The sequence below is a fragment of the Triticum urartu genome, chromosome 4, assembly GCF_003073215.2.
Source record: "Triticum urartu cultivar G1812 chromosome 4, Tu2.1, whole genome shotgun sequence".
Lineage (NCBI taxonomy): Eukaryota > Viridiplantae > Streptophyta > Magnoliopsida > Poales > Poaceae > Triticum > Triticum urartu.
In genome coordinates, this window is record NC_053025.1 from 615,478,517 (window position 1) to 615,491,234 (window position 12,718).

The 12,718-nt window shown below is 44.2% G+C and overlaps 2 protein-coding genes across 2 annotated transcripts; one reads left to right on the plus strand and one right to left on the minus strand.

The window, feature by feature from the left end:
• The first annotated feature begins 531 nt into the window (after positions 1-531).
• On the plus strand, positions 532-6,692 carry LOC125553252 (ATP-dependent DNA helicase 2 subunit KU80). The gene is made up of 12 exons (XM_048717057.1): positions 532-690; positions 980-1,072; positions 1,168-1,219; positions 1,703-1,834; positions 2,363-2,757; positions 2,919-3,205; positions 4,202-4,397; positions 4,475-4,681; positions 5,395-5,562; positions 5,645-6,025; positions 6,161-6,294; positions 6,395-6,692. Exons 1-12 carry the CDS (start codon positions 676-678, stop codon positions 6,453-6,455), a joined length of 2,121 nt encoding a protein of 706 aa, XP_048573014.1. The 5' UTR covers positions 532-675; the 3' UTR covers positions 6,456-6,692.
• A 524-nt stretch (positions 6,693-7,216) lies between these two features.
• On the minus strand, positions 7,217-8,428 carry LOC125553253 (acyl carrier protein 3, chloroplastic-like). The gene is made up of 3 exons (XM_048717058.1): positions 8,117-8,428; positions 7,813-7,935; positions 7,217-7,567 (listed from the first exon to the last, which is right to left on the minus strand). Exons 1-3 carry the CDS (start codon positions 8,276-8,278, stop codon positions 7,439-7,441), a joined length of 414 nt encoding a protein of 137 aa, XP_048573015.1. The 5' UTR covers positions 8,279-8,428; the 3' UTR covers positions 7,217-7,438.
• Between the last annotated feature and the right edge of the window lie 4,290 nt (positions 8,429-12,718).

Below are 12,718 nucleotides of genomic sequence, written 5' to 3' on the forward strand. Positions count from 1 at the left end.
TATGAGGACAGTGGTATCCCCGACCTATCAGAGTTCAAGTCATAGACATGGCATTGGTGCTCGTATTTTTCTGAATTTATTTCAGACTTTCTGGCAATGTGTGTTCGGTGGGAGGAGTCGTTCCCATCGACAACAAAGGCGTCTGTGATGACTTCATGATATGTCGATTTAGTCTCTCGAAGATGCTCATAAAGGTAAGATGTCCGCGCGTGTATTCATCGAGGGTGAGTGCACGCTCGTGTATGCGAGCGACTTCGACTGTACTATGTTGAAGAAAAATAGTTACCTAGTGCGTGGAACAATCAGATTTTGTTTTTAGTCCCGTTGAACAATCAGGTACTACGGGCCCACAACACAAACTGAAGGCTCACCGCGTTGGCCTGAACAGTCAGACATAAACTTTTTTTTTTGAAGTTTACCAGACATAAACTCAAAGTCCACAAAGAGTGGGATACAAGGCTGCACGGGCTGGACAGTGATACGGGCCGAACTGTCAGCCCATCACACCGCCGCAGACTCCGCCCTAAGTCGCCGTCGCTTCCTCTAAAAAAAAACAAGTCGATACCGCCGCGCCCTCCTCCTTCCAGAGCACGGACCTTTGGCGGCATAAACCGCCGTCGCCGTCGCACGCGCCGCCGGCCGCGCCGCGAGCCCGATTTCCCCACGCCCCGCGGCATGGCGCGCAACAAGGTACGCCCCCCCCTCCCTCTAGCAAGCAAGTACCAACCACGGGCCATTTCTGCCGGCCGCCTCGGGACAGACGCGGTCGCCTTGGATTGGATCCCCTCCTCCCTCCCCCGTCCTCCTAGGAAGGAGGAGGCACGTCTTCTTCCAGCGATTCCGGTTTCTGAGCGCTGCAAGGGGAATAGAGGGGGGAAGCCTCGTTTCCTCTCGCTCATGTCTAGATACAGCAGGAGTATTTTACAGGCGCAGGCTGTACATTGTTCTTGACGGCTACGATTTGCCGGTTGCCGTGTAGGAAGGGCTGGTTCTGCTTCTGGATGTCGGCCCGTCGATGCACCGGGCGCTGCAGGAGGTTGAGAACGTCTGCACGACCCTCGTGCGCAAGAAGGCAAGCGGCACGCTGTTTCCATCCGGAACTCTCTGGTTGGCCCAATACAAATGCAAGTGTCAGTTAATCTGCTTTTACGTTTTTGTACTCTGCAGCTGGTTTTTCATAGGAGCGACGAGGTTGGGGTTGTCCTGTTTGGAACTAAAGGTATAACTGATCCTGCATTTGTGGCAACAGAACTTTGTGTGTAACATCATGTGACTAACTTCCTACTTATCAGTTTTTTTCCTGTTAACTAAAAAACCTTTTTCTTGTTTTCTTGTTATTTTTCACTACAGCATATAGGTTTTAATGCAATGGTGAACTGAATGTAACTTCTATTTGCAAGTGCCTGTATATGTGTGGTCCTGATTAATGTCACTTCAGGGAAGCCTTGCCGTACATATGTTTTGCACTGAGCAAGTGTATTTATGGTTCAGAATGGAAAACAATCAAACAAGTTATTGTTTTCGTCCTTAGCATGCATCTCGCCTTTGGGGAATATTTGTTCTGAATACACTGTATTTAGCTATGCCATCCCAGTGCTTGAGTCCTGAACAACTTCCAAGAACATTATCTGGGACTGGCTTGCATTTTATGCTTCTTAAAATTGAAAACTGTGCCACTTAATTTTTTTACTGATGTATGCAGAAACACACAATGACCTCGCGAGGGAACTTGGGGGCTATAAGCATGTGCTGGTTAAGCATGATATTAAAGTTGTTGACGAAGAAACAAAAGATGCTCTTGAAAATCTTCCTAGGGGAACTGCCCCTGGTGACTGTATCCTTAAATAACAATGTGTTGATGTCTTTTCAGTCTAATGTTTAAAGAGCCATCTGTTATTACATTTGCTTACTTCCCACGATCAGCACAGTCTAATGTTTAGAGAGCCATCTGTTACATGTGCTTAATTCCCACGGTCAGCACATCACACGTGTTTTGAGCTCCTCTTCTTTTTACTCTAAGGTTTTTTGTAGTTGTGTATGCTTATATGTGCTACTAATTCATATCCCCAATTGAAACATAAAGTAGTTCTTTGATCCCATCATCTTAAGGTGTTTGCTTGTTGAGGAGTTCCCTCTGTTGTTAGTTTGACATCCATTAATTACAACTAAAACTTGGTTCCTTATGTAGCAGGTTCTCTTTCATAATTCACTTGCAGCTTCTGTAGTTCCTCCCCCTTGTTTTTACATGAAATTACTTCTTTTAGTTACCATATAATTGTTGATTTGTGCAATGTGGCCTTGTTATTATATTTTCGTTGAGTATGATAAAATTCAGTTAGTGGAATTCCTTGACTAAAGCAAGTTCTGGATGCTATTGTTGTTGGTTTGGATATGCTGATAAAGAGATTCGGAGATACCAAAGCAAAACAACGTCTGTGTCTAATCACCGACGCACAACATCTGCTAAGGGATCCGCCCCAAGGGACAAAAGAAGACCAGGTGGACACTATTGCAGACCAGATGAAAAAACATGATATTAAGATGGATTGCATTGTTTTCAGGGAATCTGGAGTTCAACACAATTCTGTAATGGATGAAAATGACCGATTATTATATCACTTCAGAGATAGGTCGGTGGCAAAGGTAGTCCAGGTTGACACCCCGACAGCACTCTTAGGTGCTCTCAAGACAAGAAATGTACTCCCAGTTACTATCTTCAGGGGAGACCTGGAAGTGAGCTCCACTTTTAAAATCAAGGTGAGATGTTTTTAAAAAATCGTACAATATTTCTGTCAGTTAAACAAAGTCTACAGTAGTCAAATATTACTGATTCAGTTTGCAGTTTAGTTTGACATCACTATCTCATTAGTGTTCCAGTTGGTTGACAATGGTGTTTCTGCTTGATGCCTTGTGAACAGGTGTGGGCCTATAAGAAAACATCTGAGGAGAAATTCCCCACTTTGAAGAAGTATTCTGATAAGGCTCCTCCAAGTGATCAGTTTGCCTCGCATGAAGTCAAAGTGGATTATGAGTACAAAAGCATTCTAGAACCAGACACAGTTGTTCCACCAGATCAAAGAATCAAGGGCTATCTTTATGGTCCTCAAGTTGTTCCTATATCATCTGCTGAATGGGAGGCTGTGAAGTTCAAGCCAGAGAAAGGTGTGAAGCTTCTAGGTTTTGCAGATAGATCCAGCATACCACGGTATATTGGATATCCTTCAACTTGGCATCTGGCATTATATCTATTTCTTTGGCACCAGACAAAGGTGTTAAGCTTCAGCATTATTGTTATCTTTGAAACTAATGAGTAGTGATACACCTAGTCCTTCGGTTGTACTATTTTGCCAGTTAATAAGCTGAAACTTTTCCTTGTTTCTTTATATACCATCGTTTTGATGCAGAGAAATTGCAACCATCTACCCCACTAATAATTGCACGTGCGTTGCGATGGGGCATAAATATTCTAGTAGGTTAACTCATGATTCACGTGCCCATGTTAATGTGTTTGTATAAAAAAGTAGGATTATATTTGGTAAGCAGTTATTGGCTTACCAAAGAAAACATAACTGATGCGGTTTTCAGGCAAAAATGGTGGGAAAAAAAATCAGAGATGGCAGGAAAAAGAATCAAAACGAGAGTAGGTTGGACAAACAAACGGTTGACAGAACTTTACGGTTTTTTTTTAAGTAGGAGAGATTTGCTAGAAGCCTATAAATACATCTTGTCTTACTACCCTTGCCTCCTTAGTAATCCATTTTGCTGCTATTGTTGGGTGATCATTGTAAATATGAAGCATCTGGTGACCCCGCCCCCAAAATAAGTGTTGCTGATTGTGGCCTGGTTTTCTGCTGGTTTAAGCTTGTGTCTGTACGTTATATAGTTATTTCCATGGTTGGCCCAGTTGCATGTGTATAAGAATATATTACTCCTACAACATAACCCAGTCTGTACTGGGTCAAAATCAATGTATCCTTTGAGGAATGCCACTGGGGTCAACTCCTAAAAGCTAGTATAATTGCACCCCTTTCTGAAAGTATGTCACTGAGTTATACAAGTTACTTTTAAATCCCAACTTGTGTACATCTCAGAAAAATTCTCAACTCATCAGTGAGCTGCACAGTATCTTTGTTGTATTGCAATTTTAACTTTAAAAACCATATTACTGGTAATGTAAGGTAGTCTCCTTTCTACTTGACAGGTTCTATTTTATGAAAGATGTGAACTCCTTTGTACCTGAACCGGGAAACACAAAAGCAATTGTTGCAGTCTCTGCCTTAGCTAGAGCAATGCAAGAAATGAACAAGGTTGCAATTCTGCGATGTGTGTGGAGGCAAAATCAAGCGAATGTTGCTTTTGGTGTATTGACACCAAACATCTCATCAGTGAACAATGTGGTATGTACTTCATTCGTGACTCGCAATTGATGGGTGACTACGAACCTGTTCAAGCAATTGTTTACTTTGCCTTGCAGCCAGATTCCTTTTACTTCAATATACTGCCTTTTGCTGAGGACATCAGAGACTTTCCATTTCGCTCCTTCAGCAGCCTGCCACCATCATCACAGCCTACTGAAGAACAGCAGGAAGCGGCAGATAATCTAGTGAAGATGTTAGATCTTGCACCACCTGGAAGGGAAGAGATCCTCAGGCCTGATTTCACACCAAACCCTATGTTGGAGGTCGAATACTGCAATTTATTATTTTTGTTATTTGTTCTTTCTTACTATATGCTATTTCCCCTCATCTTGTTTAGTGATGCACACTTACTATTTTTCAGCTCTGAAGTCGTAGCTGTTTTTCTGGACTGTTAACATATGAAAGTCGATTATTTTATTCCATATCATTAGTCACCCAAGTTTAATGAACAAGCCAGTACGAACAATATTAGAACTTTGGGCACAATAAGGTGCAATTTAAAGATGAAAGGTCCTTTGACTAACAAAGAGACTTGAAATACTGTTCTTATCAAATAACCTGTAACAAGTATGATACTCCCTCCGATCCAAAATAACTGTTTGAACTAAAACCACGACACTTATTTTGGACCGGAGGGAGTAGTGGAATCCTCTGTTCCATATCATTTGTCACCCAAGTTTAATCAACAAGAGAGTACGAGCAATATTCGAACTTTAGGCACAATAAGGTGCAATTTAAAGATGAAAGGTCCTTTGACTAACGAAGAGACTTGAAATACAGTTCTTATCAAATAATCATACATATCTGGAATGTCATTGGGACCTTGTGCATCGGGGTTTACCTATGTTTTGGTGAGCCTATGCTAGCAATTTGCTTTTATCTTTTGCCTTCTCATTTGCTTCTTAGTTGTACTATTTGATGATTGTGTATATATCTCTCTTGTTTCATTGACTACGGTTCTGTTGTTCCCCTTCAGAGGTTCTACAGCTACCTTGATCTGAAGTCAAAGCAGCCAGATGCAAATCCACCACCGCTCGATAGCTGTCTAAGGAGGATAACCGAGCCAGATCCTGACGTCATTAATTATCGAGCACCGTTAATCCAAAATTTAGGCAAATCATTCGAGCTGAAGGAGAACCCCAAGGTTAAGTATTGACATTTCGTGTTAAACTTGATTCAGTAATTTGGTAATCAACTTCAACATTAACTTGTCTGATTGATCGCAGAGAAAGAAAGCCCGGACACAGGAGAGATTGGCTTATACTGACCCAGATGATCAAGCTAAAAGTTCAGAAAATAATGCAGGGAAGGCTACGGTGGCAGATGGTCAAGCTAAAAAGCCAGAAGATCCTTATGCAGAGAAGGCCAGGGCGATAGAGGTTATGTTTCCTTCAACAGAGAAGGTTGGGAAGATTGGAGATGTAAATCCTGTTAAAGATTTTGAAGCCATGCTGGCAGAGAGATCTAGCTCAATATGGGTTCAGAAGGCAATTGAAGAGATGAAGAAGTACACGACCAATTTGGTAGAGAATTCTCTTCAAGGAGATTATTACGAAAAGGCACTCGAGTGTTTTGTTGCTCTGCGGAAGGCCTGTATAATCGAACAGGTAACGCTCACTCCCTGTGGTTATTTACTTCAGTGTAGCATAGGTCCTATTTTTTATTTAAGAGTAAGAGCACGTGGACACAGTTAATTTAAACATGCCTGGTCAGTACGTATCTAATCTGTCATTTGTTCTTAGGAGCCGGAGGAATATAACCAATTTGTGACTAAGCTTTATGAGAGACTGAAGAAGGTGGATGATGTGGTGAAGTTCTTTCAGCTTCTTTCATCCAAGAATGTTTTGCTTATATGCAAAGAAGAAGCGCCTGACAGGTATGGAAACCCCTACACGCCTCTACTGCAGATAATTCGGTTAACACGATCCTGTGCTTCCTATTCTTACCATTAATTTTACCCGTCTATTTGCACGCAGCGATGTGACTGAAGAGATGGCGAAGAGCTTCTTCTTGAAAACCGAAATATCCTCTGAGTAGCATGGGTCTGGGTCCTCAAGGCATTGCCAGTAGAAAATTCTAACATCAGTTTAGCTGTACCACGGCCCATGGTTCATGTTCTGAAGCTTTGGTCATGATATGGTATTTGATACGATGGTGTGCCACAGAAGTTGCGATGAACACGCTATCATCTAAGCTACTGTTTTAGATTCCCAGTATGTATGTTAATCGCAACCGTCGTGAAAGGGAAAATTCTAGTGGAATTTAGAAATACTCTGTTTCTAGTCCCAGGTTGCGACGACCGTCGTACCAGAGGTACCTGTCCTAAATACCATTTTCTTTTGCTGCCAGGATCAAATTTCAGTGATTACCAAGTCACTGAAATATCCTCACAGTAGCATGGATCTGGGTGGCATTGCCAGTACAAAATTCTATCATCAGTTTAGCTGTACCGTGATGGTTCATGTTCTTAAGCTTGGTCATGATATCTTATATGATCACATGAGTCGTGACTAACACGCCATCATCTAAGCACTTTTTTTGGAACCCCCAGCATGTATGTAAATTCATGACCGTCGTGAAAGGGGAAATTCTAGTGGAATTTAGAAGGGCAATCTAATCTCGGCATTCTAATTTGTAGGAGTAATTCCCAAGACACATCTCAGCATTCTATTTTCTTATCTTGGAGTAAACATCTCAGCATTCTATTTTCCTATCTTGGAGTAAACATCTCAGCATTCTATTTTCTTATCTTGGAGTAAACATCTCAGCAGTGTTTAGTGACACCAATAGAACACATATAACAGCAATCTTTGCCTCAGGGAAGAAGTGCTACTCCCCTCATTTACTTATTCAATCTGGGATAGCATAGCATACACAAAAACAACCTCTGCATAGAGACCCTCTTCCTGGCTAACTAGTTTCAGCCAGTTCATCATTTCATATCTGTATTTAGAGTACAACAACAACAACAAGGAGAGCACCCAAAAAGCTATTCAGGCAGGGGCACGGAGGCCGTCGTTCTAAGAATCCTTGTCTGTCACGAGCTTGTCGATGAGAGACGCGGCGTCCTCCACGGTCCTGATCTCCTGGGCGCTCGATTCGTCCACCGTGATGCTGAATGCCTCCTCCAGACCCATCACGATCTCAACCTGCAACATTGTTTGCAATAGAATCCAGCACCATGTTATGAAGAATGCAGAAAATGGTTCTATATTATGCAATACAATCTTCACGCACGAGGATATTATAGAATGCAGAAAAAGTCGGATCGAATTCACTGAAGCTAAGATGTATTTATGGTGTTGTTTCCAACTTTTCTAGAGTAGGCTGATGAGGTTGTAGCTCCATCCATGTTGAGCAATCACCGGTGAGTCGGGCGGGGGGAGGGAATTACCGTGTCGAGCGAATCGGCCCCGAGGTCGGCGAACTTGGTCTCTCCGCTGACGACGGTGCCCTCGGCGACGGCCAGCTGCTTCTTGACGATCCCGCAGACCTTGTCGATGGTGTCCTGCTTGGCCTGTCCAAGGATTTTGGAAATTCAGAGCAGATCTTGAGTGACACGTCGCCAAACAGAGTACTAGTTCAGTGTTGAGAGGCACTGAGCATGAGTTTGGTAGGAGCATTTTGCTGTCCCGGCCATTGCAGTCACGAGCATGAAGAAGATGGTGTGAAATGCAGGAGTGTGTGTACCCACGTACCGAGCAAGCCAGGTGGAGGAAGCGCTTCTTGGTGGGAGCCGACCGGATCGAGATGGACGGGAAGCTCTGCTGCCTCGAGAAGCACGCCGCGCTCCGGCGGCTGCTTACCTGGAGCCGCTGCGCGGGGAAGACGGCCGATCCGGCGGCGGCGGCGGCGGCCATGGCGGGTGAATGAGGTAGGTAGCCGAGGCACGACGGAGGTGGAGGTGGAGCTAGGCTAGGTGACGGGAGGAATGAGGAGGCCGGGAGTGCGGGTGCGCGTGTGTTTTATGATGGGGCGGTGGCGGTGGCGGGGACGGCGAGGCGGCCTCGGTTGTATCGACCCACACACAGACCGGCCATGGCATTGGGATCACCGTTCCACCGCCACCGTACGTCCGTCCCGTTCCTTCTTGCGATTACCAAACAAGGCCGTAGGCCGTAGCATGCACGCAGCCACCCTTGGAGGCTTCTCCTTCTTCTTCATGACCTCCCGCACCGCACGCACGCACGCACGGTTGGTTGGTTGATCTGCGGCCGCCCGCCGAAATGAATTTGTTGCCACATATGCCATATGTGTGCTTTTTTTTGTTCCGAATATACATATGTGTGTGCTCGTGTATTCTTCTGTTGCGGCGATCCTTCTTCTTTCTCTTTTTTGAGTTGTTCCCCGCCTCCTCCCTGCTCCTTCGACGGTTGCAAGTTCAGTCACTACCACGTTGTACCATAGATCTGTGAGCATATGGCAGGGGTAGATCTGCAGGTGGTATGGTAGGTTATGCAAGTATTGCTTCATGATGTTGTCTGAGGTTGTGATAGACCAGATGCTGGCGGTGCCGTTTTGGTAGCATGGTAGACTTTCCGTTTCGGCGATGATGATGTTCGCGTTGTTCTGGTAGATTTAAATGTTGTCCATGTCGGTTTCAATGCTACTCCTTCTGTAAACTAATATAAGAACGTTTAGATAACTAAAATAGTGATCTAAATGCTTTTATATTAGTTTACGAAGGGAGTACTATGGAAGATGTGTTGTTGAGTTTGACGGTCGGTCCATGTGTCGTACGGTACATGTGGTAGTGTGTTGATGAACTTCATGATCGGGCCATGATGGCTTGCTACATATGCTTGTGTGTTGAGCTTGGTGACCAGTCCATATGTAGTATGCTAGCATGACAGATGCATTGTTTTTGTTCAATTCTAGGACATCACTACTGAAGACCATAGTCAAGCTACTGTTATGTCCGACACCTAGATCTTTCTCTCTTATTTGAAGACTCCCAGCCGATGGCTCTTGATGCCAAAGTGCTTGAGAGACATGTGGTACTATATTTGATGCCTGCAACAACTACTAAGGCGGTCATTAAGGCTGGAAAGGCACAAATGAGGGGCGCAATGAAGGGAACACAATGAAGGCCCATTCCTATTGCTGCCTTCTAGAATAAGTTGCCCCCTACCCAGCTTATTCTAGAAGCTCAGCTAAATTTATTTTTTTAGAAGCCTACTGATTAAGACTTGACTAATAGGCTTCTAAATAAATATTTTTGGCTGGGGCTTCTATAATAAGCTAGGTAGGGGGTAGCTTACTCTAGAAGCCCCAAAAAGCCAGCAGCATAAATTTCATGCTCACCTTTGTCCTGAAAGACATGTATGAGATCATCGCAAGTGGGGAGAGGAATGATAAGGGCTTCAAGAAGGTGCACCTCAACGTTGTTGCCAAGCGTGTTTTTGAGTTCTATGCCACAGAGGTGACCTCAACACATGTGTACACCATCTTAGGAGTGGAGAGCAAGATAGGTCCAAGTGTCCAAGCTTAGAGACCTTAGTGACACATAATGGAATCATGACACCTTCACCATTCAGTTGGAGGTTGAGCACTACCAAAGCCACATCATGGTTAGCTAATCCTACCACTTGTCTCACTTGATGTAACATGCAATCACAACTTACAACATTGTCTTTCTTTCTTAGAGTCACCATGACGCCTGATGTCTACTACACAACCTTCTTCTTGTAGACGTTGTTGGGCCTCCAAGTGCAGAGATTTGTAGGACAGTAGCAAATTTCCCTCAAGTGGATGACCTAAGGTTTATCAATCCGTGGGAGGCATATGATGAAGATGGTCTCTCTCAAACAACCCTGCAACCAAATAGTAAAGAGTCTCTTGTGTCCCCAACACACCCAATACAGTGGTAAATTGTATATGTGCACTAGTTCGGCGAAGAGATGGTGATACAAGTGCAATATGGATGATAGATATAGGTTTTTGTAATTTGAAAATATAAAAACAGCGAGGTAACTAATGATAAAAGTGAGCACAAACCGTATTGCAATGCGTTGAAACAAGGCCTAGGGTTCATACTTTCACTAGTGCAAGTTCTCTCAACAATAATAACATAATTGGATCATATAACTATCCCTCAACATGCAACAAAGAGTCCCTCCAAAGTCACTAATAGCGGAGAACAAATGAAGAGATTATGGTAGGGTACGAAACCACCTCAAAGTTATTCTTTCTGATCGATCTATTCAAGAGTTCATACTAGAATAACACCTTAAGACACAAATCAACCAAAACCCTAATGTCACCTAGATACTCCAATGTCACATCAAGTATCCGTGGGTATGATTATACGATATGCATCACACAATCTCAGATTCATCTATTCAACCAACACAAAGAACTTCAAAGAGTGCCCCAAAGATTCTACCGGAGAGTCAAGACGAAAACGTGTGCCAACCCCTATGCATAAGTTCACGAGGTCACGGAACTCGCAAGTTGATCACCAAAACATACATCAAGTGGATCACATGATATCCCATTGTCACCACAGATAAGCACATGCAAGACATACATCAAGTGTTCTCAAATCCTTAAAGACCCAATCCGATAAGATAACTTCAAAGGGAAAAATCAATCCATTATAAGAGAGTAGAGGGGGAGAAACATCATAAGATCCAACTATAATAGCAAAGCTCGCGATACATCAAGATTGTGCCAAATCAAGAACACGAGAGAGAGAGAGAGAGAGATCAAACACATAGCTACTGATACATACCCTCAGCTCCGAGGGTGAACTACTCCTCCTCGTCATGGAGAGCGCTGGGATGATGAAGATGGCCACCGGAGAGGGATTCCCCCCTCCGGTAGGGTGCCAGAATGGGTCTAGATTGGTTTTCGGTGGCTACAGAGGCTTGCGGCGGCGGAACTCCCGATCTACGTTTTTTTGGAAGTTTCAGTATATATAAGAGGTTTTGACATCGAGAACAAGTTAGGGGGGGTCTCCAGGCTGTCCACGAGGTAGGGAGGCGCGCCCAGGGGGGTGGGCGCGCCCCCCACCCTCGTGGGCAGCCCAGGACTCTTTTGGCCCAACTCTTTTACTCCATGGCCTTCTTCTGGTCCAAAAATAAGTCCTGTGAAGTTTCAGGTCAATTGGACTCCGTTTGATTTTCCTTTTCTGCGATACTTAAAAACAAGGAAAAAACAGAAACTGGCACTGGGCTCTAGGTTAATAGGTTAGTCAAAAATCATATAAAATAGCATATAAATGCATAAAAAACATCCATGGTTGATAATATAATAGCATGGAACAATCAAAAATTATAGATACGTTGGAGACGTATCAACGCCGAGTACCTCAACATGCCTATACATAACTACTCTCAGATGCAGATCATCTTCTCTTGGAGTCTGGCTACTGGCAAGCATGCCATGGGCTTCCGTGAGCCTCTCGATTCACCTATGCTAAGTATCCATACACCCAAGAGTCGGAGACCATCATTTGTGATGGCCCTGAGAAGGTTGTTGCTGCTGATCACACTCCTGCTCATGGGAGGTAGAGGAAGAGGGGTGCAATGATGGACGAGGAGTTGAGCATGTTTAGCAGTATGATCGACACCATAAAGAAGGTGGCATTTTCCATCAGGGAGAGCAAGCCTATCAACATGAACCCTTTCCTCTACAATGTTGTCATGAACATCATTGACTTCAGTGAGGAGGCTATGATGGCTGCTCTTAGCTACCTCTTAAACAACAGGACACGGGGTCTTGGTTTTGCTGGGATGGAAGTGCAACACAAGATCCTCTAGCTTAGGACCTGGTTAACCAAGCACTAACTACTAGTTCAAAGGTCTCTCGTGGTCGTGGCATGCATGATGATGATGATGATGGTGTATATGTTTTTGGTGGCTAGGGCTTGAAAACTGTTGATGGCCTGCATATTTTGATGATGTGAACTTGTGGTGGTAGGATTACACTCCCTTTTTGATGTGGTGGTAGGATGAATTTGTGATGCTTTTAAGTACATGAATCATACATGCTTATGTTGCTTATGTTCCATGTGTTCTTATCAACTTGTGTTGCTCTAGTAGCTCGCCCGCTCTAGTAGGTGCCGAGAGCTAGAACACCAAAGAGGACCGCTCCAGTAGCTCGTCCGCTCCAGTAGGTGTCCACGAGCTGGAGCTCTAGGAGGTGCGGACGCGAGCACGGGAGGACGCCGATGTAGGCATCGTGCACATGAGCGCGGGTGGATGCCAATGTAAGCGTTGCACGCGCCGGTGAGAGTGTTTTGGAGGCGAGGAAGATGTCGCTGGCAAGCTCCATGGCCGCCCAGCAACCTCTCGTTG